Source organism: Epinephelus moara, chromosome 5, assembly GCF_006386435.1.
Source record: "Epinephelus moara isolate mb chromosome 5, YSFRI_EMoa_1.0, whole genome shotgun sequence".
NCBI lineage: Eukaryota > Metazoa > Chordata > Actinopteri > Perciformes > Serranidae > Epinephelus > Epinephelus moara.
In genome coordinates this window covers 39,338,728-39,365,650 of record NC_065510.1, presented here as the reverse complement: position 1 = coordinate 39,365,650, position 26,923 = coordinate 39,338,728, and the positions used below count along the sequence as shown (strand labels likewise).

Below are 26,923 nucleotides of genomic sequence, written 5' to 3'. Positions count from 1 at the left end.
TATTGACACTGATTTTAAATAAATAAATCTCAATGTTAGGATCATCTTTGCATTCATTTGATTCCTAGTCAAGACAATCTGATAAGAATTGCTTTATCTTGTTAACATGGACTTTAGAACTGTTTTGAAATGCGAAATAATGTAATTTTAAACATACGATTAAAAATGTGATTTATTGCAATGAACTATTTAACCTCAAGCAATTAATCACGATTAAAAAGATAATCCTTTGACAGTCTTATTTCAAATATATATCTAAAAAAATAACCAAATTAGCTGTTGTAATAGACTGGAATCTAAACTTTTTCAAATACGTGGTTTGAAGTATGACTCTTAATGATGCATCTATAGTTTTATATTGAAAAGTCATGGAGATAGAAGCGGGTACGTTCATGTAAACTCATCTCAAACCCTAAGACTGTATTAAGTACATGCAACTGTAGCATCAGCACACCAAGCTATTATGACCCAAGACATAAAGCCAGTGTTGTACTGTCATTCTGTCTTCAGCTCCAAGCGTGCAGTGGATGAGAGTGAGGTGGAGGCAGCTGAGAGACGGAGCCTCCGCTGTGTCTGGGTCACCGGAGGTCGGGCCTTGACCGAACAGGAGGCCGCCATTGAGATAGTGTCTGAGGCAAGGCTCCTCCTTCAGGAGGACCTTGCCCGGTTGGGAGTTCAGTGGGACCCGACATCACCTCCTCCGGGGGCTCCTGCTGTAAACAGCCCTGATGACTCCGACACCTCTTCTGCCTCAAATCTCAGCTCACATGAATTGCAGGTCGATCACAATAAGGATCACCGGGAGGGAAATAGAATCAAGAAAAGTGAGAGTAGAGATATTGACAGACATGGAAAGAAGAATGAGGAAGAATATACACGTGAAAAGGGGATGTCAGAGAGGAAAATGGAGAAAGCAGGAGGAGAAGTCAAGAGAGAGCAAGGGCAGTCAAAGCCTGAAGACACGGTCGTTAACAGAAAATTTGAGGAGCACAGAAGGGTAGACAGGACAGAGCCAGAAATCAGACAAACAGGTGATGATGTGGAAGTGGACAAAGGCATAGATGTTGAAAAAAACATGGCAAATAAAAAATTATTGATGGCAAGTGACACAGAAGATGAAAAAACAGAAAGGCAAAGGCACACAAGATCAAAGCAAGAAAGGGAAGAGCGCAAGAAAGCGGAGCCAAAAGAAGGTAAGACAAGTAAAGGGATTGTCTCAATCAGGCCAGAGAGTCATCAAGCAAATGCTCCTGTTCCTGAAAGGAGCCTGACACAGGAATTAGCCGAGATAGTCTCCAGCCCCCTGCCTCCACCAATGCCACGTCCTCAGCCCTCTCCTTTCCCAATGCCTTCTGCTCGGTTTAGAGCTCCAATATCTCGAGTAGAAGAACAACACAGTGCTCATGCAAGGACATCAAAAGGCCCTGCTGCCTCACCTGTGCATCCAGGTAGGCTAAAGCACTCAAGAGCCTTAAGCAAAGTCCTCAACTCCATACAAACTGACAAAGCCCTACAAGATCATGTAGAGACTGCACAGACATTAAATTCAAAACCCTTGGTAGCTTCTTTAGTCCAAAGTCCAGCACCTGAAGGCCAGGTACTGTTGCAGGTTCAAGCTCCCGACCTCGTGCAAGAACCCCCTCCCAATGTTTCTGCACCTACAAATGCAAATACGTTAGACTCTCCCCTGACTGTCTCTCCTGCCTCTGTTCCCTTATTCTCTCCTGAGGCAAAGCGAAGAAGGATGGATGGAATAGATGTAGATAAGTTTTCATCTCCTGAGCTTTACGCAGGAGAAGAGAGAGATGAGGAAGCTGAGGGAGACATTAGAAAAGGAGAAGAGAGTTTCGGTGACAGCTTTGAATTGGACACTCAGACAGAAAGAATTATTGTTCAACAGGCATGCCAACACAGAGATGGGAACGATAGAGGTACAAGTCAGACGGTAGAAACAGACGAGATAAGAGAGGAGGAAATGGTAGAAGCAGCTGTAGAGCTGGATAAGGACACAAATGAGGGAAGTAACAGGCTTGAAGCTCCTGACAACACTTGTCCTAGATTTAACATTTCTCTCACAGAGAGCCAGATGGAACTCATCCTTAACACCAGCCATCAGGTGAGTGACCAGAATCATCCAGTATGTTTTGAATATCAACACATATTCAAATAGTCTGCCTCCTAAAATTCAAAATGTTGTTTATACAGATTTCTCCTGGTCCAGGTGGTGATGATGTAGTTGAAGATAAAGATGAAAGTGGTGAAGAGGATGCCAATCAAGCTGCCTCCGAGAGTGTGAACAGAAGCAGTAGCTTCCTGTTCGACAGCCTGTATGACAGCTCTCTGCTGGCTGCTCTGAGCCCACACCATGTCCTCGACCAGTCAGACGAAGATGAGCCTGCTGGCCAGGAGATCAGAGACCCCCTTCCGTCAACCCAGGAGCGAAGACGCAGCAAGCTTCTTGCCAATCAAGAGGCGGAAAAGTGCGAGGCAGTCCAGTGGGGCGAGTCCTCCTTCAACCTGTCAGAGTGGGGTGACTCACTGCTGGTGGGTGAACACTTTCTGGAGAGGCAGAGCTTGCTCAGACAAACAGAGAGGACCCGAGAAGCCAGTCATCCTGAAGCTCAGCAACCCAATGCCAACTGTGTTCTGTCTGAGGAGCCCCAACCTAAACCCAGTCTGTTACAGCCACAACCCAGCACAACAGCTGCTACCACAACTCAAAATGAGCATGACAAGGATAAAGCCAATAATAATAAAGGCAGTATACACAAAATAAAACAGCACAGTAATGCACAAAATGACGATAAACCAGGCGGGAGACAGGAGATGGTGAATGAAAAAGGTGAAAATGGGAAGCAAGTAGAGACAAGAGCAGTGAAAATTAATGCTGTATTGTCAGATAATGTGGTTTTAAAACATCCACAAGTCCAGAATGAACCTGAAAGCTCTTTTTATTGCAGCCCTGGTTTACAAGAAATCTTCGACCGCTGGCCTAGTATGTCTGACCAGCCCACGCAAAACACCACAACAGGCCATACAGCCGTTCATATACTCAAACATGCTGCAAATACAGCGGAAGTTCCAGATCTGCCTCAGCCTTCAGTACAGGTGGACAGAAAAGAGGGAAAGCCAAACGTGCAGGATGTTACTGCTGACAGTGATTCTCGAGAGGAACAGCCCTCAAGACATGACGGTGAGAATGTAACAGAGAGACCAGGCTCTGCTGGCGATCTTATTCCCCCAACACAGGAAACGCCACCTGTCACACCCAGAGTAAAACTGACAACCTCATCTGTCCAGTCGCCCCTCATCGCTCAGCCAGTCAACCAGTCGACTCCCTCAACCCTTGTGCCGCGGAAACAAGCGATCACAAAGTCTTGCCCAGGACGCAGTGATCATCTATTGGAAGCTGTTGTCGACACTAAACAGCCTAATTCAACTTCAGAGCGCAGCTGTGAACACCATCCAGGACAGAAACCAAAGACTGTTCCACTCTTGAGTTCGAAAGCAAAACCCCTGATACACGCCGACCAGATTCTCGCTCGAGTCTGCATTTCTCCGTCCTCCCCCCGACCGAGGCTTCTGTCTGACGCAGAATCACCAGTGACTGATGAAGCCTTTACTCTTCAGCTGTCCCAGGATGCATCACTCTGTTCCAGCAACTCAGGAACCTTCTCCATCATAGATGTGGCGAGTGACAGACGTCTCTTTGACACTTTCATTAATGAATGGAAAACAAGGGACCGATACTCTCTGGCTCTGGCCTGTGAAAAGAGGGAGCATAGACAGCAGCCTGAGGGGGAAATAGGAGGGAAACATAAGAGAGGTAACTGATAAACATGTAAAAAAAAACCTGTGAAATCAACCCAAAGATTTGCAACATTTATCAAGCATTTGCTGCAAAGAAGTCTCTCTTCTTGCATTTGTGTCTTTGCTCCATTATCTACAACACATGACATACATTAAACCATTATAAGCATAGACTGTTGTATGCAGTCTTCTTATCCATGCATGTGTTTTCTCTGCAGCGTCAGCAGCTCTTCAGACGCTCCACACAGCCGATGGTTTTCCAGTAAGAAAAAGTGATGGACAGGTGTTGATTGGACTGTCTGTCTGCTGGGGAGCAAGAGATGCATACTATGTGTCTCTGCAGCAAGAGCAGAGCAAAGGTATAGACACACGCATTGCATGCATGTATGCACAAGCTCACTTGGAAAGTGTTTTGTTAATTCAGCCTGTATGTAACCCCTCAGGTTTAAGCTCCAGTCTGGCCCCTCCTCCACTGGATGGTGATTTGCCAGTGAGTGAGAGGCTGCGGCAGGTGAAGGCCTGTCTGAGCAGGCTGGCTGGTCATAGAGGAGGTGTGGTTGTCACTTATGACATCATCCAGGTGTACAAGACACTAGTCCTGAGCTGTGGCATCAGCTTGGAGGGAAACTGCGAAGATCCCAAGGTGAGGGGAGTCACTTTCATACAACACAACATGCTCCTGTGGATCAACATCCCACATCATGTTCCAGGACCAACATTGCAATCAGCCAATCACAGCCCTCTGACATCATCAGCGTGCTGCTCCTGTGCTCCTTCTCTCATAAATCCTTTGAGCCTCTGAAGAGCTAAGCTAGTTTTTCATTAAAGTTAATACAATTGAACAAAATCCTCAGTAACATCGAGCTACTGCTAAGCTAAGCTACTGCAGGGTTAGTCAGTTAGCTTGCTAACTAGGTTGGCTTTGCTAATGAGTAAACTTGCAGATAGACAAGAATATTGGTGAGCTAGCTTGCTGAGCAGGAAATTTAAAAAGGAGGTAAAATGTGTCCTTTGCAGGTCTTTGCAACTGGAAAATAACATCATCTTTATTCTTAATGAACAATACCTATTGGTAAGCTTACATGTAAGCATAGCACATCTACTTAACAAGCTAAGTCGCTAATTTTCTTGTCTATTAGCAAGTTTACTCGTTAGCATAGCCAACCTAGTTAACAAGCTAAGTCGCTAATTTTCTAGTCTATGTGCAACTTTACTTGTTAGCATAGCCAACCTAGTTAACAAGCTATGTCGCTAATTTTCTAGTCTATGTGCAACTTTACTTGTTAGCATGGCCAACCTAGTTAACAAGCTAACTCGCCAATTTTCTATTCTATTAGCAAGTTTACTCGTTAGCATAGCCAACCTAGTTAACAAGCTATGTCGCTAATTTTCTAGTCTATCGGCAACTTTACTTGTTAGCATGGCCAACCTAGTTAACAAGCTAACTCGCCAATTTTCTAGTCTATTCACAAGTTTACTCGCTAGCATAGCCAACCTAGTTAACAAGCTAACTCGCTAATTTTCTAGTCTATCAGCAAGTTTACTCATTAGCATGGCAAACCTAGTTAACAAGCTAACTCACTAACTCTGTAGTATCTTAAAAGGTTCTTGCTCAATGTTACTGAGGATTATGTTCAATTGTATTACCTTTAATTTGGACAAAGGAATTTTGAAAGAAGCACAGGAGCAGCACACTGATGGTGTCAGAGGGCTGTGATTGGTTAATTGCAATGTTAATCCTGGAATGTTATATGAGATGTTGCGATGTTGTCCTACTTGGCAAAATCAAGCAGAGTACATACACTGAGCAGATGAACGTAACACATTTGTTTTTGCTTCCATTTTCCATGAGTTTAAATAAAAGATTGAATACTCTATATGCACAAAGAAGGGATTTTTATCTCAAATTTTATTCACAAATTTGTTTACATTGGAATTATTGAGCTCTTTAACAGCATCACTACTACACAGGTGTAGAATTTGGCAGTACATCCAACCGTCCTCACACCTGAAGACCATGTGTAACCACAACAGAAGAATTTCTGCACAAACCATCATAAACTGTCCCAGGCAAGCTCATTTCAGTGGCTGGTCTCAGATGATCTTGCAGGTGAAGAAGCTGGATGTGAAGCTCCTGGGCTGGCTCACTAGACAGGTTGGATGAACTGCCAAATTCTCAGAAATGGAGATGGCTTATAGTAGTGAAATCAGCATTCATTTTATGAGTAACAGCTCTGGTGGACATTCCTGCAGTCTACATGCCAATTCCCCTCTCCCCCAAAACTTGCAACATCTGTGGCATTTTGATGTGTGATAATACTGCACATTTTAGAGTGGCCTTTTATTGTGACAGGCCCAAGGCACACCTGCATCGTAATCATGCTGTTTTTTTTATGTTTTTTTTTTTAAAAGATATTTTTATGGGCACTTTTTGCCTTTAATTGATAGGACAGTGACGTGTGAAAGGGGGAGAGAGAGGGAGAGACATGCAGCAAAGGGCCACAGACTGGAGTCGAACCCGGGCCGCTGCGGCAACAGCCTTGTACATGGGGCGCCTGCTCTACCACTAAGCCACCGACGTCCCGTAATCATGCTGTTTAATCAGTATCTTGGTATGCCACAAGTGTCAGGAGGATGGATTATGGATTGCATTCACTAAAATGGATTTACAGATTTTTTTTAATTAAATCTGACAGGAATTAGCCCTTTGTGTGCTTAGAATGAGTATTAGATCTTTCATTTCAATTCAAGAAAAATGGGGGGGAAAACAAAAGTGTTCGTCTTTATTTAGTGTATATAAAAATTGCATCCTTGTGATAATGAGAAAGCTGTAACATGGGGTTTCTTTTAAAGCCTCACTGACATTCACACTCACCTCTGACGTTGTTGACTTATATTTACAGTATTTCAAGTAACACTTTGGAAGATAGCAACACATGCACCAAACTTAAATGGGTTTGTCTCTTTTTTCTAAATGTACACACAGGAGCTTGAAAAAATAACATTTAATAGAAATGGACAATATATGTATTGTTTTGCTAAGAACTTTTGACAAAATGACAAAAACAAACTTCATAATGCAATAAACTGACTGTTTTGAATGTCTGCCATAGGTTGCGTGCTGGATGGTGGACCCTGGCAGCGAGGAGAGGACTCTACCCAACATGGTGACTGTCTACTGTCCTGAAGAGTTACCTTTGCTGGACGGACTTGGGAACGCGCACGCACACTGTCCTCGTGTTAGGGCAGCGACCAAGAGCGTGCTCGTACACGCTGTCATGAATCATCTCACTGGCCTGCTGGAGGAAGACGGCATGCTTGGTATAAAGAGCAAGCACGCTAACAGACATTCATACAATATTTCCACAGTAGTAAGAACTGTAGTAAACATGATGATTTCACCATTGTTCTAATGGTTTTGTATCAATGTATCAGACTTGTTCAGGAGCACTGAGATGCCCTCCCAGGTGTCTTTGGCTCTGTTGGAGTTGAATGGAGTGGGCTTCAGCGTTGAAGAGTGTGAAAGACAAAAACATGTGATGCAAGCCAAACTCACAGCACTGGAGTCTCAGGCTTACACCCTGGCTGGACACAGCTTCTCCCTCACCAGCATCGACGACATAGCACAGGTCTGATGCATCTTCTTTATCTCAGCCATGTTTTTTTAAAAATCAAATCCCAAATTACTCAGTTAAGTACAACAAAGCATTTCCAAACATATGTGCTCATGTGCACTTGGTACTATAGGTATTGTTTTTAGAGCTTCACCTGCCTCCAAACGGCGACGTGGCTGGATCGAAAAGTAAGAAGACACTTGGCTACACCAGGAGAGGTGGTGGCAGAGTACGACTTGGAAAGCAGTTCAGCACCACCAAGGTCAGACTGCTACTAATTCTTGCTGCAGCCATCAAGTATTGCACAGTTTTTATACTGTTGGAGAGTGATTAGGTTATATTTGTCTTCACTATGATTAAACTAAATGTAATGATGGTTGGCAGGATGTTCTGGAGAAGCTTCGCCCCCTGCACCCGTTGCCAGGTGTGATTCTGGAGTGGAGGCGGATCACTAACGCCTTGACTAAAGTGGTGTTCCCCCTGCAGAGGGAGAAGCAATACCATAGCACACTGGCCATGGACAGAATATACCCAATTGCCCAGACACACACAGCCACAGGTAACACACATACACACAAATACATGCACCTGTCTCTACAGTGTGTAATGGGTTTCATTTAGACAGACCAGGATGTCATTGGTAAATTCATATAATTGTGCAACACAAGTTTATTTGGAGTAAATCTAAAGCACGCAGTGACACAGCTCATTCTGTTGACAGGTAGAGTGAGCTTCACTGAGCCCAACATACAGAATGTCCCCAAAGACTTTGAGATTCACATGGCCACGGTGGTGGGGGAGAGTCCGCCTTCACAAGACAGCCGCCACGTGACCAGCAAGCCAGGGTAGGTCAACTCCTCTTCAGGTCAAAGTTCACTGCACCTAATGTGTGAGCGCATAACTCTCAGAGTGGGGTCTGAGGGGTCTTAAGCTATCTATACAAATTATGCTCATACTGTTTTGTCACAGAAAGAGGAGATGTTCTGTGGTGCCTTCAGCTGCAGCTGGCCGTGCAGAACAAGGCCCGGCCTTCTCCGTCAGCATGAGACATGCCTTCGTACCTTTTTCAGGTCACTATGATGATATGGTTGTTTGGATCTTGTCTGTAACTTTGTCTCAGACTGCTCTACCAGCTTAGTCTTTCTGTACTGTGCTGTAGGTGGGATGATACTGGCAGCTGATTATTCTCAGCTGGAGTTGAGAGTGTTGGCTCACCTCTCCAAGGATCAGCGCCTCCTTCAGGTCAGTAAATAGCAAGGAAACATCAGGCAACAAACATCAATAAACAGGTAAAAGAAATGATGAACTGTGCGTGTCACCAGGTGCTGAACGGAGGAGCAGACGTGTTTCGCTGCATCGCCGCTGAATGGAAAAGCGTTGACCCAGAGTCCGTTAACGATAACCTCAGACAACAGGCAAAACAGGTAGAGCTGGGCGGGTGAGAGACAATGACATGGACATGCATGCATTCTCAGTGGTAAGTTCATTGGTGTGTGTACATGTATTTGTTTTTGCAGATCTGCTATGGCATTATCTATGGGATGGGAGCCAAGTCTTTGGGGGAGCAAATGGGAGTGGAGGAGAATGATGCAGCCTGCTACATAGAGAGTTTCAAGGCCAGATACAAAGGTATACACTGCTGTTATTTATTTTACCACTCATTATTTTCCGAGCTCTGATACCTAAATTGTGTGCATCAGTAAGTCAGTGGCAGCAGAATCCTACATACACAAGTAAATGTTCATAATGTAACTGTATGTTTCGTTTTAATTTTTGTTAGTATTGACATCTTACATTACATTACATCCATGTCCTGTGTTGTGTTTCAGGGATCAATACTTTTCTTAGAGAAACTGTGAAGAACTGTATAAAGAACGGTTATGTTCAAACTCTGATGGGCCGTAGGAGATACCTACCTGGGATCACTAATGCCAATGTGCACATCAAAGCACATGTAAGCATCAGAACTTGACAGAATTTATGTGTCAGCTGTGCAATGTAAAATTCATGTGGTTTTTCATTTATTCGTATCTTCTCCGTGTCTCTTCAGGCAGAGCGTCAGGCGGTGAACACGACTGTACAGGGTTCAGCAGCAGACATTGTTAAACTTGCCACTGTGAACATCCAGAAACGACTACAAAAAACATATCCTTCTGCTCCACTCTCTCACCAGCACGCACACTCAGGTGACATACACTTAATCTTCTTTTTCAATACCATATAAACACCACATGTCGACAGGGATAACCACTGTATCATTTCAGAGTCTGTAAAATAGTCATGTCTGGTGTCTGTTACACAGCCAGCAATCACCGCAGGGTCGGGACCTCTCACCTCAGAGGAGCCTACTTTGTCCTGCAGCTGCATGATGAGCTCATCTATGAAACCACAGAAGAAGACCTCATACAGGTATCAAAAGTATTTGGATTGTCAAATCATTAGTAGTATTTGTTTTGTATTGTAGTTTACAGAAATCATGGTGCTGGGTAGATCTGCAGTTACAACACTTTGTGTGAGGTTTTCATTGGGGTTTACAAAGCAGGTTAGTCACAATTATACATATTAATAAGTCTGATTTTACACTAAAAAGAAAGAGCCTTGATATATTCACTTGAATTTGAGATATTTAACTAACAATAACAACTGACACATACTGTATGTTTGCAGTAATTGATTGATGTGATTGGTAATAAGTAGTGATTTTTGAGCTGTTGGGAGAAGTTTGGATTCAGGGCTTTCTGCTAGAAAGCTTTCTGGCAGTAAAGGCTTTAGGAAGTCAGGTGATGTAGTATTAAGAGCAGAGAAAAGCATTCACAGGGAGGAGGTTGTGGTGGATGAACAGGTCAAACACAGGACTTAACCCAGGACACTGGGGTTTGTGTCCTGTGAGAAATCAAGAGTCAATGATTATGTCTTGATTAGGTTTAAGCAACAAAAGTACATGGTTAGTTTACGAAAAGATGGCGGTTACGGTTAAACAGACCTTTCGACAATATTACCATGCTACAAAGGCTTTTTTTTTTTTTTTTTTTTTAACACCTCTCCCATGTGCGATTTTTGAATGTATTTTGACTTTAATATTGACTATTTCCTACAATTTTTTTTAGTGTGGAGAAACAGGGTAACACATCCTGGAAAAGCCCACATATATTCATCATTCTTTGTCTTTCTGTCAGGTTGCTCAGATAGTGAAGAGGGAGATGGAATCAGCAGTTAAACTGTATGTTAAGCTGAAGGCCAAAGTCAAGGTGGGACCGAGCTGGGGCAACTTGCAGGACCTTGATATATAATGTGATGATGTTTGATATTGGATTATATGTTAATACTCCCACTTGTACTGAAAATCTGTATTTTTTTTAATCACCACATAAACAATAATGAAATGTACGATAAAAGCATGCATATGACTGCATTAGATTTCTAAATGAATTATTGAATGTATTTATAATGCTATTTAACGGTGTACATTGTCACGAATTGTAGTTTTTGTAAAAAGTATAGAATTTTATTCACTGATATCCCAATACTTGTCATGAGATTTTATACAAGATGGTACTCTGATACTGTAATGTAATAACTTAATAAGTTTTTGTCTATTATTTTCTCTATTTTGAAATCCTGTCACTCAACATTTTTTTATTATTAATGTTTGATCTCTTTTTTTCATGAATTGTTTACTCTCAAAAAATGTGGAAAAAAAGGCCCATTGCAATTTGTCAGAGCCCAAGCAGATGTGTGCATGTCTTGTTTCATTCAACAAAAAGCCCAGAATCCAAAGATTTTCAGTTTACAATATGACACAAAAAGGCAGCAGAGCCTCTCATGAGAAGCTGAACTGGAGAATGTTCAGCCTTTTTTCCACAATTCTTGCGTGAATAAACTGAAAAGATTAATTATTTTAATTTCCTGCTCTCACTGTGATGCATTTAAAACAAAGACACGGAGCAGCTTTAGTCTTGAGGACATCCTGAAATCTCACATTTTATTGGACCATTGGTTGAGTTGTCTGTCACAGGAACATACATCATTATCATTGTCACACATTAACACTGTTTTGTTTTACACTTATGACATTCACTGCACAGGAAGTGTTGTCAATATGATAATGACATTTTCTGTGCAAAGCGAAATTCACCACCTCTGGTTATGGGGAGAAAAATAAACGTGTTTGAGGAAGAATTTTGTGTGACTTTAGTCTTAATTGACACACCCGTTAGTGGGCTGTATCTTCAGGTCGATCTCAGTAACTTCAGTACATCCTTAATAATGACTCCATTCAAAATAACTTTGACTTTATTGCCAATGAAAGCCAATGCAGACTATTCCAAAGATCCCTTTCACAACCTTCCACTGCAGCTAAACAGAAGGATGATTTACTTTAACACTTTTTGTATGACTTTTGTTCATTGTTGATTCACAATTAACCAGTGCACCATGACTCCACAGAGTTCATCAACACAGGCTCAGTTTGACACAAAAGTGACAAAAATGAGTAACAAGTAAATAAATACAGGTCATGGACACACACCCATAAACAAATGCAACAAAGAAATCATGAACAGCACAGATTTTGTTTCTTGAAAAAAGGTGCTTTAAACAGTAGGAGTGTGATCCTAGATGGTGGTACAGATGTTTCACATCTATCAAAAACAAAATGCCTTTTCGGTGTGTAAAACAGCCATTGAACTAATGCCATTACTTAATCTAATGGTATCATTTACCCAAATGTGTTAACTGATGTCAATGCTGTCATTGCCTAAGTATATAACATGATAGGCAAGACAAGCAGCTACAATCCATGGGTGGTTTTGCCCATAAAGTTAAGTGCAACACACATCTGCTGCATTATTTGATGCACCTTAATTGACCCTTCACTAAGTCCCGCCACTCGAACGCAGACTGGCCAATCATGGCATAGCATCGGCCAGCTCAGACCAGGGTCCGACAAATACACATTGAGTCTTTTACAATCATTTTAGATTTTCTGGCTGGTTTTGTAGATTGTGAACTAGTCGAGGTTAAATGTTACAGTGATATTGGTTACCGGGAGATTGAAAGCAGATATACGTTTCCTCCCCATTCCAAAGCCAAAATCAAACCCTAAAAAGGGTTGGGTTAGCTAGCTAGCTACTGAACGTATAGTGAATGTACATGGCATACACACATGCTGCTTTTGCTTTTTAACAGTGAATAATGACCTACGCTGCTGTACAGGAACCAGTGAAGGGAAGCAGGGAAACTTTGCCAATTTTCAACCAAGTGTGTGTCATCGCAGTGTGTGCAGATAAACGGTGTCTGGCTTCCCCCAGAGCTACCCGCACATCACCAAAGAGGGGTCTGTACAAACTGCAGTGACAAATGGCTGGTGTGATATCAGCAAAGTTTCCCTTTAATTTCATTTGCTTCGGTCTTGATCGCCAGGTGATGTGGTGGTTTACTTTTACAATGTGATATTTAGGCTTTAGCTTCTATCTTTATCTTTCAAACCTGGTTTTACTGCTGAGTCAGTTTGACATCCTGGATATATCTTTCAAATGCATATTGTAGGCCCTTCTTGTTTCTCTTCTCTGTGTAGTCACTTTTTCGTTTTTACAAAAATGTGTTATTTCTTCAGGGATTGCAGATTGACAGTGTGGGCTCCATGCTAGCTCCAACAGCTTGCCGGACCAGGGCCAATTTACTGGGGAGTTGTGTAACTAAATTGCTTGTCTTAAGTGTTGATGCTCATCAATAGGACAATGGCATATCTCAAAAAAACTGATGTTTATCAACCTGTGATGAAGCACATCTAGCTGCAGCTGCTGTATGTTGCTCTATAATGTTTGGGTAATAACCATCCCCAGTGATATGAATGTGGTTTTATGAGGCAGTCATATTAATCATAAAAGAGAACAATCATCTGAAGACACAATGATAATAAGTATCTTTGGTGATTTTGCTGTTGTCCACTGACCTTTTGCACCTCTAAATTATACAACAAATATTGGCTTGTTTCTATAGGGAGAGAGATAACCTATTTCTGGCAAATTCTGTAGTTGGCAATAATTTCAAAAGCCAATGAGAGGACTGAGGAGGAAGAGGATGTGATGCCTACCAACTACAAATCCACCTCACCGCCGAAACAGCCCTACCACCACCCCCTTTAGAGTTAAGCAGACTTAAAACACAAATGAGACTTATGGGGTTGTTTTGGGCGTATGCAGTTTTCTGTAAACATAGTTTTAGTCAGACTCACTGCCACAAACAGAAACAGATTATTAATCAATTAAGGCATTGACACAGGCAGAGCTGTGCATTTCACCAGAGTAGAAAACAGAACAGAGAAAATATATGTACACAGGTACAGTCAAGTGCTACTCAAGCAGCCTTGTGTTGGCTAGATCTCAGGCAAGAAAAACTGGGACCACCACTGGTCTTTTCTTGCTGTGTTACGTACATGGGGGGCTGGTGTTGGGGCCAGGAGCTTTGCCCTCGTCACATAACATCCTGAAGGGAAAGATCTTGGCCCAGGCCCAGGTAATTGGGGTGAAACAATTTACATGAAAGAAGGGAAGTAAGGACACAAGAGGTTTGAGGACGACATCTAGGAAGGTGTCAAGGTGTCTCTCCATTGCGGCTGAAGAAGTACCTGACAGGAGGACCGGGGAGGTCATCGTCTCCGTCTGCCTCCGGAGCGAATGACACGGTGAGGTCAACGTAGCGGCGGTCTGCTGATGGTTTGATCAGCTTTTGCATCCTGCAAAAATCAGAGTAAAGGTATAGTGCATCTGTTGTTTGGTTTAAAATTATGCTTACCCAAATACAGTATTTTCTCATTAGCCTTTTCCAGGAAACCTCCAACGATACAGACAATCAAGTTAAAGTCTACAGGGTGGTGTAGCTATGAGAAAGAGCACCCACCCTGCTGAAGTGTCTCTGAGCAAAAGACTGACTTCCTGCAACCTTAAAAGGTTCTGTTTTGTAAGTCTGATCCCTAATGTTAGGGTTGGGGTGAGCAGGAGGGCACAGTGTTCTTCAGGGGTCAAGAAGAATGAATATCACAAATCAGGAAATACTTACGTTAGCTTGAGTCTCTTTGAGTGTCCAGGCATCACAGGCACATACAGCATCTTCACACCATAGACGACCATCGTCGGTTCAATTCCGTACTTTTCCTGAAATAAAACAACAAGACAGAAGAAGATAAACTACAGAGAAGCAATGACAAACCTCAGGGAAAATACAATAATATGGTAACTGCCTCTGAATGGACTAATACATCAACAAAGTAGAACACGAGTAAATGGTTCTCACCCTCACTGCATTCATGAAGTCAGAGAGAGTGAAGTCCTCGTGGCCAAAGATGGTCCAACAGTCCCAGATGGAGAAGTAGATGTTGTCCCTGGGAAAGACATCATACAGCTGTCACTAGATTTTCCCTTTGCTGTTTTTATAGTACAATAGTTGCAAAGTGTGATCATAAGTGTAAAAAAATAAAACACGTCATCATTTTAATAAGTGTGAGAAACAGTCAGATTGAGAAATTGTACGTATGCCCTTACCTGATGTGTGACTGTTTAACAGCAGCAGGCTCAGTGAGCACCACTACAGGAATGGCCAGGTTAAAGAAGCAGTTTTTGAAAGATTCAAATTCGTAGCCTCCAACCACCTTCACCAACTCGAGGGCCACCTGAGGACATCAAAACAATAAAGTGAAATTATGGGTATATCTATTTATATTGACACACATATACTACATGTCTGAACATCCATCCATTAATCCTCCGCTTATCAAAGGCTGGGTCACTGTGGCAGCAGGCTACACAAGGTTTTTTCCAGCACCCTCTGGGGGATCCAAATGCGCTGTTAAGCCAGGTGAGATATATGTATCTATATATAATGTCTCCAGCTTGTTCTAGGGTCGATCTCTGGCTCTACCCAGTGTTTCCCCATTCACTGATCTATTTTTGACGGCCCACCAATATATAAACACTGACCACCACATATTGATTTTCTATGCATTTACTTTTCAAAATCTGATAGCCTATAAAAAAATGTATTGACGTATGCGCTACTTTGGGTCTGATGCAGATGCCTGTCTCTGTAGTCACCACTTAGTAGTCTTGCTCATTGTCCAATTACATCACTATCTGACTGATTAAACGACAGACGTCACGAGAATGCTGCTGTGCCACACATGGGCAAAGCCTAATGCAGTTTGAAGCTGCTCCAGTGAGAAAGCAGATATTACTAATGACTTTGTAATAAGGTGGCAAAAACACCCAGTGTTCCCCATGGTATTCTGCTGTTAGTAATAAAAGTTACTAGATGTAACTTCAGCTGTATAAGTATGCAAGAACCGCAAAGAAAACGGGAGGAAGTGAGACAAAACCTAGATGCCCACAACAGATGTGACCTACGACCAGATGATCATAGTGTATTAAAAAATGCAGCGATACAGATACAGACATTTCATACATGTAGTTGGTGAACTCTAAAATCTACCAGCCTCTCAACAGATAACCACTGTTTTTTTGGCTGGTGAGTGAAGTAAATCCAGCAGCCACTTGCATATTTTACCATCATTTGGCTGGTGGCTGGTGCTTTTTCCCAACCCTGGTTGGACCCGGAGTTGAGTCAGCATCACTCTGTTTGTCACTGTTAATAATCAAGTCTGTAGTGTAGTTCATTCACTTGACTGATAAATCAGAGAATTGTACAGAAACATTGCGCTTCATGATCAAATAAAGTTTTTGTATCAACAAAAACCTAACCTCTGACAATGCAACAGGGAAACTGAAGCCCCCCTCTGGTGCCTGGTGGCTAGACCTTGACCAAAGTGTGTCTGGCGCTGTCTGAAACTATTACCGCCCTGTGGTTGTACGCCTCTGCACACAGGTCACATTTCTCTCTCAGCTTACATCCATGTCTGTGAAAACATGGATGCTACATGCGCATCTTCCCCTCTGCAACAGAGATCTATACAGTCAGGTCACACTGACCTTGATCCTTCACCTCCAAATTCGAATCAATTTATTCTTCAATCCAAGCGCATGTTTGTGTCAAATTTGAAGAAATTCCATTGAAGTGTTTTGGAGAAACTGTGTTCACATAGTCATAGTGACCTTGACATTTGACCACCAAAATCTCATCAGTTCATCACTGAGTCCATGTGAACGTTTGTGCCAAATTTGAAGAAATTCCCTTGAGGTGATCACAGCCTTCCCATCCATTTAGGACATTCATAACAGCAGCACGGTCATCAGGAAGGCCAATGACATCATCAAGGACAGAACACACCCCAACCACAGTCTTTTCACACTTCTGCCATCAGGCAGATGCTACAGGAGTGTGAAATCCAGGACAACAAGACTGACAAACAGCTTCTACCAACAGGCCATCAGACTACTGAATACTGCTGAACTGACTTGCTGCTACATTTCCATGAGGCATGGTACACTTTACTTTTAAACACAGTTTTTTTTTAAGGTCACACTGACCTTGACCTCTGACCACCAAAACCAAATCAGTTCATCATTGAGCCCAAGAAAACATTTGTGCCAAATTTGAAAAAAAGGATACTGTGTTCACAAGAATGAGATAGACAGGGTCACAGTGATGCCGACCTTTGACCTATGATCACCAAAATGTAATCATTTCATTGTTAAGATCAAGGGGACGTTTGTGTCAAATTTGACGAAATTTCCTCAAAGCGTTCTTGAGACATCACTTTCCACGTGGACGGATAGGAAGGATGAACAACCTGAAAACAAAATGCCGCCGACTAAGGCTATCGCCACTGTGAAGGTATAAAAAGTACATGGTCCCACCCCCTCAGAGGCAGGCATTGAGGTCATTTGCACTGTCAAATTTAAAGAAATGGAAAAAATACTGATGACCATGTATCAAGCAATAATGCTGAATGCAAAAGTCTGCTGTTCTTGAATTGAAAATGACATTGCCCAATATTTATAGGTCCTTCAAAAACATGGCACCAAGTTAAACCATCAATAGCATATATGGAAAGATTGTAAACGGTTCTCACCAGTCCAGCCACAGCAGCTGTTGCCGTGGCAATAGCAGGAATGATCTTGCCAGCAATTCGTTTGGTCTTGAGTCTGTCAGCGGGCTCGATGGAGTACATCTTGGCTCTGAGGGCAGATGCTGATGTGACAAAGTCCATGTGTCCGTTGCCATCATCGTCCTTTTCAAACTGCAGTGGACTCATCTGTAACCTCTCTGCATGTGAAAGCACAAACATTGTCACTGGTTATTAGACGTAGTTTTACAGTGTTTGTAATTTAGTCTTGCCCACCTAATAATAAGGAGAAAGTGCCTGTTCCTGTTGTAACACATATTACTGAAACCCCTCCAGGTTTCTGATTTAGCTGTCATTTTGAGTGTCCATCTACAAATCTGCCTGTTGACTATTTGTTGTGTTTCTGAACCTGCTGTGACATTGCCAGTAGCAATGGCCTGCTCCAGCTGTATGATGGCCTCCCTCTCCTCTTCACTGCTTAGAGGCATCTTCATGTGATCAGGCTTCTTTGCCGTCTCATCCGTCTCTATACACTGGAAAGGACAGGTCCACAACAATCAACAAGATTAGGATTCATTTTACACTTAAATAGACATCAAAGACCAGATCAATGGAGGCACTTACTTTCTCTGAGGGCCTGTACTCAGGAATTTTGACATCCGACAGAACCCTGATTACCGTCTCTTCAGAGAGATCCTGAGAAAGACGAAAAAGTTCAGTCAGTCAGTAAGTGCAAGTGATTATGAGAGTGTAGGCGTGAGTGTACGTGACCTACCTTTTCTGAGTAAGGGATGTTATAAATCCCTGCAAAGAGCCGTGCAGTGCTGACAATGAAAGTGATGTGCCTGATGTGGAAAGAGGAGGGTTTGAAGAGCTTAGATATGACACATACAATACAAGAAAGCCTTAAACTGTAATGTAAAAGCATTATACTCACAAAGAGTCTTTCAAGTCAAACTCAAAAGGTGCTGGAGGTCTTTTTGGGGACTGCCAAAACAAACCTAAGAAGGGAAGAAAAAAAATCACTATTTACTTTGCTTTTAAGTTTATTACATTTATACTGTAGTTTTCATATTAAATGACTAAAATAATTTTATAACTTAGGAGGAAAACGTGTTTGAGGAAAACTTACTTCCATCTTTTAACCTTGTGTCCAGGGGGAAAGAGTGCAACAGTTGTAGGGCCTACATAAAAACAAAGTCAGTGTTGTGGAGGTGCTCTAACACACTTGTACATAAAATCTATTGAATGAATATGTATTTTCAGGAAGAAATTCCTTACCTTTCTCTTGAAATACTTTTCGAATTTCAAACGGGCAATACTGATGCAATGTTCCCATGTGCTAGGCCGTTTGCTAAGCAGCTTAATGACCTGGAATGCCCCCTCAAGACTTTCCCCCACCTGCATTTTCTACAACACACACACACAAAAAAAATCTTCAAATAAAATATACATTGCTGGCAAGGATCAACACAAAGGCAACTTATAATAAGTCAGACAACACTTGGAGCGTACAAAGTCTTACCTGAAGCACGGCTTCAGCTGAGGAGTGGGTCTGCCAGAAGGAGTTGTACATGGAGGGCTTGTGGACAAACGAATTCTCAAACTAGACAAACCCAAAAAAGAAAAGTTTAAAATTAGGAAAGTCAGGACAGAACACTGTCACACACTGTCAAAAATGATAACATTGATGACATGTTGGGTTTTGAGCAGGCTGACCTTGTCTCTGGCCCACTGAATGGTGTGCTCTATGACAGAGGGGAAAGACTTGAGAGTGCAGAATGGGATCTCCTCTTCTGGGGGGTCCCTCTGGTAAGCAAAGGACAGGATAGATTTAGTTAGGAGCACTGTAAAAACAAATGTCTGTGTCTGTGTGAGACTGAGATAAATCAAGGAATGAACTAAAACTTATGCCTTGTAGTTGTATGCCTCCATCAACCAGTCAAGTTACAGTTTATACTCACGTCTGTCAAGACTGATATGTCGCCATGACAGTAGACAATGCTTCAAATATGGATGTTGGCACAAAGAAGCAACACATTCTTAAACATGGATGCTTCATACACATCTTCAACCCAAGAAGATCTATTCAGTCACCAGTTTCAAGGTGGACGGAGGTGTTAGTGTCCAATTGAGGATGTGACCAAATGTTCCCTTCTGTTCCCGAGTTATGATGTTAAGTAATGACCAAAAAAAGAGTTTTTGCAGAACATGATGATGTCATGGTGAAGCTGACCTTTGACCTTTTGGATATAAATTGTCATCAGTTCGTCATTTGTTCCCATTAGACATGTGTGTCAAATGTTGTCTTAATTAGCGAATGGATTCTTGATTTATGGCCAAAAAAATAGTTTTGTGAGGTCACAGTGACCTTTGACCACCAAAGCTCATCAGCTCATCCTTGAGTCCAAGTGGCCATTTGTGCCAATTCTAAAGAAATTCCTTCCCACATTCATGAGAACAGGACTGACGCGAGGTCACTGTGATCTTTGACCACCTAAAGGTAATCAGTTCATTGTTGAGTCCAAGTGGACGTTTGTGCCAAATCTGAGGAAATTCCCTGAAGGCATTCTTGACATATCACGTTCACAAGAAATGAACAGACAGATGGGTGGATGGAAACCCTGAAGATATAGTGCTGCTAGCCACGTCTGTTACCCGTGTGGAGGCATAAAAACACAAATATGATCACACACACACACACTCACATGGCTATTGTAGGACTCTGTCAAATTTGGCACAATGATTTCTGTGTGTCCTTTAGTTCCCATGGTGCCAGAGTCCAGGAGAGGTTTCTGATTGGATACACAGCGGCTGAAAATAAAATATATGCAGAAACTCAATGTCTGTCAATTCCTGCATTCATCTCATAAGCGTGCTCTTTCTGAGTTCCTGACGAGGGGTAGGTTCAGTCAATAAAAATCATTCTAGGGCCATTGTTTATGGGAAAGAAGCTAAAATCAACTGAATGCTTTGGAGAATACAGTTTGTGTCACGTTAATATTTGCACCAACCTATCTACATATCTCCGGGCCTCCACGTTGTCCAGCGCGGTGACCACTAGGTTCAGGCGGGAGTAGAAGGAGTCATTGTAGATGCTCTCAGTAGCTGGACACACCTTGTTGAGTTGAGCATCCACCTGCAGGTCTGGGTTGATTTCACGAGTGGCTTCTGCTGCTGTGGTACTCTTCGGTTTCTGAGAGACAGGAAGATCAGGAAAAAAAGTGTGTAAATGTCCGTGTGGTTGATTACGATCATGTTTGATTTAGCTCTGATTGTAATCTGAGTATTTCAGCATCAGCAATTACCAGTCCGATCTTACATTTTCCTACTTCCTACATAACACAGCTGCACAGCAGAAGAGACACAATTTCACACATTGCTACTAGTGAAGCTGAGGGAATACGACATTACAGTTGAGAAGGTTGAAGAAAAGGGAATGAGGAATTTGTTCACCTGTATATGATGTGGTCTGAAGAGAAACTGCCGATTGAGGTTGGACTTTTCTATAAGGTCTGGGTCTGTGATGCATACCTGAGGATTGACAGATGCAGAGTGCAATGTTTCACTAGATACATATAGCCAAGCTATGAGATATATTGCAAAACATAAAGAAATACAGTCAAACCGAGGAGAGGAAATGCAGAATGAACAACCACCTCTCCTGAGCTCTTGGTCAATCCCACACCAAGCAGGGCAAAGTTTTTCAGCATTTCACAGCCGATGGCACCACAGCCCACCTGGAAGAGAAGACATTTTAGGGTTCATTTGGACATAAACCTTAATATAATTCAACATAAAAGTGGTCTTGGACGTACTGCGCAACCCTTACCATGAAGACCTTAAGCTTGTGCAGTTCTAGACACATTGATTCGCCAATGCATGCTCGTAATCCATCATACCGATCACCCCTCGGGAAAAACTCTTCAGCAGAAACAGAGTGAAGAGGCCTGACTACTTCGATGGCATCCAGATAAAACTAAACACATGAGAAACAAATATTGAAAGACAATGAGCTACTGAACTTTCAAAAAGCACCATTTTACTTCTAAGAAAGGAGGTCTACAGTTCAAGTAGAGTAGCCTACCCATTGCTGCAGTGGTGCAAACTTCCCTGTGATGGCCTTAAGAACTTCCTGGCTGGCCAGACCTCCTACAGCTGCTGCTAACGGAGGAAGAGTTCCCCTCGCTGTTCTCGACAGACAGCGCACTAACTCAGTATTCACAGAAGCCTGGAATGAAAGAGGAAGAAAAGGTGGGGTTAAGGCATCTGTGTGCGTGCAATTGTCTGTCAAAGAGGATATATGTGCATCTCTGCAAGTTCAAGACAATCAAATCATAAGGGATGTATAAAAAAAGCGCTCACTTTGTTCCTGAGGGTTGCATTCACTTCCTCAGTTAGCTTCAGTAAAACCTCAGCATCCTGTAAACACCTGATGGTAGAAAGGTAACATGCTCACAACTGAATGTGTCACATTTCAACAAATTCACAGACTGAAAACCACAGCCAGGACAAATAAAATCTTCAGGCACTGTTAGGAGTACAGGACGTAGAGCAGCAGATAAGATCTAGACAGTGAAAAGCAGAGAAATATTTTGTTTACCCGATGTTGGGAAGTCTACTGTGCTGCTCCTGGAAGATGTCCAGAGCCAACATGGCTGCATGGATCTGTAGCGGGGCCTGATGGGTAGATTTAAAAAAGGATTGAGAGGATAAGCTTGGTTAAACTCAAATAAGCAGTACAGTACAAGGCATTTGTAAACAACAGTATCACACTGCTAAGTTGACTAAGTGAGATTATCTTTGAGATATATGGCTTCACTGAAACTAACCCAGGAAAAGAAGAATAAGCACACAACTTAAGTACACTAAAAAGCCAAGTGATTCTATTGGTCTGTACACAAATGTATTACTTTACATGTAAATATATTGTGAAGGCAGTGTTTTTGGCAAAGTTGGGATCCTGAAGGTACGGTGGCTTTATTATTCCTGAATGCTGATTGGTTCATAGTTTTGATCCAATGGAGTGGGTTATACTGTATAGTTTAAGCTTTTTGGTGATTTGCCTTGATACAAAGAGTGAGCTTAGCTGTGGAACCGCCCAATCTTAGTTGCCTAACATCAGCTGGCTAACTAGCCCATTCAACTTGCTTTGTAGTGCAGTCTCAAGGAACAGCATTAAACTCTCACCTCTGGTTTGCTGAAGTCTGGAATCAGGACCTGAGGATCACACAACTGTCTCTCTATTGTCTCCTGAAATACATAAGTGGATAAATGCATGGACACACACACACACACACACACAAAGAATACATTTATTTTAAAGGGTATGTGCCTGTTGTGTGATGTGTCTTGTTGATGTGACAACTAGTCGACTTACAAATCTGTAGGTCTTGGGAGTTTTCACCAGAACAAAGAAACCTCCATGTGCATATGGTTGTAGTTGGGATGTGTCTCCTATTGCAAAGCTGTAAGGGGAAAGGACTAATACCACACAGTCACATTCAAGCAAGACACACACAGACACAGACACACATATTAGATTAGATTAATGCACAATTCTCACCTTATTAAAAAATACCTCACCAAATCTCCTCTTGGAACAGTTGAAAATGTGACAAATAGACCCAGTATGTTATTAAGAACAGAGTATTTGTTTAGCTTATCTAAGTGGTGTGTAAATTTGTGATCCATTGGGTATGCTGGTGTTATACAATAGTAATGATGAACTTTAAAAAAAAATCAAATTTACTGAACTTATCATTGACAATGTAGAAATAATACCTGAAACCTGCCGTGCGGTGCCGTTGATTTCCTCCATGCCATTGACCTCTCTGAAGACAACACTCTGGCCTGTCTGTAAGCCATGGGGTTGGTTGTCCATGCAGGTTACCACCCCAGGATTGTCCTGAAATGTCCAAATTCAAAGAGAGAAGTGTTTTTTAGAACAGATGCTGCCTTGGTGGGCTCATATTTCCATTATTATACTTCCAAATTTGAATTGACCCTTTGCTAAGTCCCATCCTCAAACACAGCCTGGGCAAATCACAGCATAGCATCAGCCAACTCTGACACACGGTTCGAAAACTTTCCGGCTGTGCTCCATAGATTCTAATGCAATCATTTCAGATTTTCTTCATTTTCAGCAACTCATGGCTTAATGTTGTGCCTAGGGCACATGTGACACTGATACTCATTCTGATACTCGCCTTTTGTCTTTCCAAAAATTATATAGTATTTCTTCAGGGAGTGCAGCTAGTGACATTGGGCTGCAAACAAATGCTTGATGGACCATCACAAAGGGGCGGGGCTTAGAGAAGGGCCAGTTATGGTACTGCATTTATTTCATTATCACATTTTACAATTTAAAAAATGTCTGAGAGAAGACAGACAGGAAGACAGACAGACAGACAGACAGACAGATAGATAGATAGATAGATGGGAGACTGTTACTAATGTCTGTTTTGTTCAGTCTACCTGAGTGATACTTTGGATGAAAATCTCCTTGGGCTCCTCCCCTGTGGGATCTGACACCTCAAACTCATCTCCAAAATCACAAAACACCCGCACACAGATGCCGTATGCATCGCAGCCAATGAACTGGAAAGAGCATAAGGTAGAACAGTTTACTTAATACACAGACACAAGGTTTGGTTAATATTTGTCTTGTGTGTTGCCTATGTGTAAGACATGGCTTAGCTAATGCTCCGTGACGCACAACCACTATGGGGAATCCAGACTTACTCTGATGGGGGGTCGCTGTGAGTGGCAGAAGTCATTCACTCTCTTCTGTAAACTCAATCTGGCTTCAGTCAGAATCACACACTGGAGGAGAGCGCAGAGCAGAAAACAATGCACATTTAACTAAGGTTATCTACAATATAAGAAAAGGATGCTACAACCCTGAATGTTTTATCATATCTGACAAGATGGTTTGGCAGTTTCAAACTTTGACCTTTAACTGTAGCATTTCAAATGCCTGAGGAGCAATGTTTACTCAATATATCCATATTCTGGTTAAAATATGACAGTTTTAAAAAAACGGAGCATTTGGATTGGGTTAGGGTTAGGGATCTGCTGAAGAAGTTTTTATTGACATTTAACCTTTTACACCATGAGACCGTGCCTTTAGTACAAACTGTGTCAGCTGCTGTTAATCCAAGCCGATCACATCTTCCGTTCTCCATGAATGAATAAACTACAAACTGGAAATAAATGCCTTACCTGATACTTTGCAAGAAAGCTGAGATCAGTGTTGTTGTCCAGAGCAGAGTAAGACATGTCAACATGGACATAAGGGTTCAACTCTGCGACTCGAGGGCACACTGCCTCCACCCTGTTGCAGAAAAGTAAGAGGATGGATAAGAATGTGTAAAGACAGACAAAGGAATTAAGATAGAAGAGTGTGTATTTGTATGTGGATAACAGGAAACACGTGAGTATATAATATTGCAAGTAACATCAGAGGTTAAGAGGAACAGTTCAGTGTTGTGGTGTGTATTACCTTCTTCTTTGGCTCAACACATCCTCTTTGCGGATAAAGAAGTTGGAGCCCAGATCCCAGGTTTCACACTGCTTTGTGTCATGAAGGGTGACTGCCTGTACACGCACATGCACACAGATACAAAAGATTACTCCACAGGAAGACAAATTTTCAAGGCACTTCACAATGTAACATTACATATTGTCACCATATTGGATGATCATGTTATTTAGTGAGAGCACATACCTTCACACCAGCCAGGACAATATTCTTTGCTGTAAAACCAGACGTTACATTGCTTAGTGTGACACCAGACCATGTGAATACTACGATATCTAATATATTACAGTACTGTTGTGCAACAATATGTTATTTCACCTACCAATCTCGATTCCCAGTCCTCCCATTCCACTGAGGAAGACTGAGGACTGGGCCATCTGATGCATAGCACTGTCTCCCAGCACATAACGCTGGCGGCTGCACAGAAAGATAGGAAGGAAAAGGAAGTGTGAGGGAAAGTGCTAGATAGATCACCAAGTGTAGTATAGCTGAATGTAGTATAAAGTACAGTACTGTAGTTTCCTGTGTTGTAACGTTATCTGTAGTTCCAAGTTCTATAGGGACTATGCTTCACTTATCAGAGGGGAGGGGTGGCTGGGATGTGACTTCTTTTTTTTTAATTTTGAGCCTCGCTGAAGCTACAATTATTTTCCCTTGAGCCCCCCTCAATGACTGGTAGAAAATGCATGACACTCCCTCCACCATACAGGAGTTATTGGATTTTTAAAACGTACCCTTTGGTGTGTGAAAGTTAAAGACAAAATTCAGGAGTTGAAAAAAGCCTCAGTTTACACTCCTTTAGTGCATGCTGGTCCGTTAGTGCAAACTGTTTATTTTTTAAATTTTAAATGAGATGTAGAATGCAGTGATTTTGATTAAATATATCACTATTTTCAGCTCAGATTTGGTTATGATTTTTTTTTTTTTTTCCCCAGATGAAAGCATTTGATACACATGATGTGTCCAAGGACCGTCAGATATTTGAAAAGCCAACGATAATTTTTGTTTTTACAGTTTCTGGCTATGATAAATGGTGTCATGCCTTCCAAACCCACCTGCAGTTTGCAAGGTAGGTTTTCATTAAATATTGGCAGTAAAAAAAGAAATACAAAATATAATCATTTAAATGTGTATGTCTCTCCCCTAAGCTGAAATAAAAACATAGGTTCCTGTCCAGTGCTTATAAATTATTTGACATGCCTCCCCCTTTCTGCAACACACCCTCCACCCTCACAAGTAACGAACAGTTCCTTAGTAAGGGAAAACAGTAACTTGACTTGCCTGTAAAGAGAGTCGTCAATCTCCATCGAGTCTGCAGCCATGCTGGGAGGGGAAGAGGGGGGAATTCAACTGTCTGAGAAATAACGGCTCTACCTATTGAAACATATAAATGTATCAGACAGTGATTACCAAAGCTATTAAACGTTCTGATTGTTATCGGTAGCTAATAATCTAAAACCAACGCCCTACTGTAGGTTAGCTAAATGGCTAAGTTACTCCTAGTGCCGGCTAACTCTAGTTGTCAGCAATGTTGTTGACCTGACAACTGTCAGTCCAGCGCAAAGGTAAAGTGACTGTCTTGAGGCAATTAAGTGACGTCTTCTAACAGTCAAACATTACAGTTAGCTGCCATAATAACGCTGGTGGATTCATGAACCTGCTGAGGAAAGCTTAACGTTAGCAGCTACAGCTAGCTAGCACTGAGTGCCACTGCTGCCTGGTGCCGGTGGCGAGGACACTTGTCATAAACTCGTTAAAAGTGATGACACATACGTTGGGCTACAAACAACTCCCCAGGGTAGACAGCTGTTTTAGATATTATCACTCTATAAATAAATATGAAAAATTCGTTGTAAATATTGCTAAAATTAAACAAATAATCATGCGTAGCTACCTGTCAGTATGCGCGACGAGCTCTAGCGAATGAATGGTTGTGAC

The 26,923-nt window shown here is 42.0% G+C and overlaps 2 protein-coding genes across 3 annotated transcripts in view; one reads left to right on the top strand and one right to left on the bottom strand.

Moving 5' to 3' along the window:
* Positions 1 to 13,217, top strand: part of LOC126389656 (DNA polymerase theta-like) — a 24,891-nt gene extending 11,674 nt beyond the window's left edge. Inside the window, exons 19-35 of the mRNA XM_050043363.1 lie at positions 511 to 2,116; positions 2,206 to 3,826; positions 4,029 to 4,169; positions 4,254 to 4,453; positions 6,924 to 7,131; positions 7,246 to 7,439; positions 7,558 to 7,686; positions 7,809 to 7,983; positions 8,146 to 8,269; positions 8,394 to 8,494; positions 8,584 to 8,666; positions 8,747 to 8,848; positions 8,942 to 9,053; positions 9,254 to 9,378; positions 9,475 to 9,610; positions 9,727 to 9,833; positions 10,601 to 13,217. Coding sequence (XP_049899320.1) covers positions 511 to 2,116; positions 2,206 to 3,826; positions 4,029 to 4,169; positions 4,254 to 4,453; positions 6,924 to 7,131; positions 7,246 to 7,439; positions 7,558 to 7,686; positions 7,809 to 7,983; positions 8,146 to 8,269; positions 8,394 to 8,494; positions 8,584 to 8,666; positions 8,747 to 8,848; positions 8,942 to 9,053; positions 9,254 to 9,378; positions 9,475 to 9,610; positions 9,727 to 9,833; positions 10,601 to 10,714 — 5,278 coding nt within the window. The 3' untranslated portion in view covers positions 10,715 to 13,217. The remainder of the gene's footprint in view (positions 1 to 510; positions 2,117 to 2,205; positions 3,827 to 4,028; positions 4,170 to 4,253; positions 4,454 to 6,923; positions 7,132 to 7,245; positions 7,440 to 7,557; positions 7,687 to 7,808; positions 7,984 to 8,145; positions 8,270 to 8,393; positions 8,495 to 8,583; positions 8,667 to 8,746; positions 8,849 to 8,941; positions 9,054 to 9,253; positions 9,379 to 9,474; positions 9,611 to 9,726; positions 9,834 to 10,600) is intronic.
* Positions 10,781 to 26,923, bottom strand: uba6 (ubiquitin like modifier activating enzyme 6). 2 transcript variants are annotated; one of them, XM_050043365.1, is made up of 32 exons: positions 26,880 to 26,901; positions 26,267 to 26,308; positions 25,308 to 25,402; positions 25,172 to 25,200; positions 24,947 to 25,041; positions 24,667 to 24,778; positions 24,187 to 24,267; positions 23,920 to 24,042; positions 23,227 to 23,350; positions 22,823 to 22,926; positions 22,633 to 22,695; positions 22,046 to 22,122; positions 21,808 to 21,874; positions 21,530 to 21,673; positions 21,275 to 21,421; positions 21,102 to 21,182; positions 20,899 to 20,976; positions 20,457 to 20,638; positions 20,151 to 20,256; positions 19,162 to 19,251; positions 18,968 to 19,048; positions 18,724 to 18,852; positions 18,575 to 18,626; positions 18,380 to 18,443; positions 18,218 to 18,287; positions 18,067 to 18,138; positions 17,852 to 17,975; positions 17,449 to 17,642; positions 14,966 to 15,093; positions 14,718 to 14,805; positions 14,484 to 14,578; positions 10,781 to 14,160 (listed from the first exon to the last, which is right to left on the bottom strand). In XM_050043365.1, exons 2-32 carry the CDS (start codon positions 26,305 to 26,307, stop codon positions 14,019 to 14,021), a joined length of 3,078 nt encoding a protein of 1,025 aa, XP_049899322.1. In that variant the 5' UTR covers position 26,308; positions 26,880 to 26,901; the 3' UTR covers positions 10,781 to 14,018. The 2 variants fall into 2 exon arrangements, with proteins under 2 accessions (XP_049899322.1, XP_049899321.1); XM_050043364.1 differs by having other exon boundaries at positions 10,782 to 14,160; positions 26,267 to 26,359; positions 26,880 to 26,923.

Bases quoted from the DNA above. Each gene is read 5' to 3' on its own strand.
- uba6 (XM_050043364.1), bottom strand. From the start codon at position 26,307: ATGGCTGCAGACTCGATGGAGATTGACGACTCTCTTTACAG. The intron at 24,043-24,186 runs GTAAGTCTGGAT...TGCTCTTTCCAG, and splicing joins CACAGCGACCCCCCATCAGA to TTCATTGGCTGCGATGCATA. The intron at 17,976-18,066 runs GTAAGTGCCTCC...TGTCCTTTCCAG, and splicing joins AGTACAGGCCCTCAGAGAAA to TGTATAGAGACGGATGAGAC.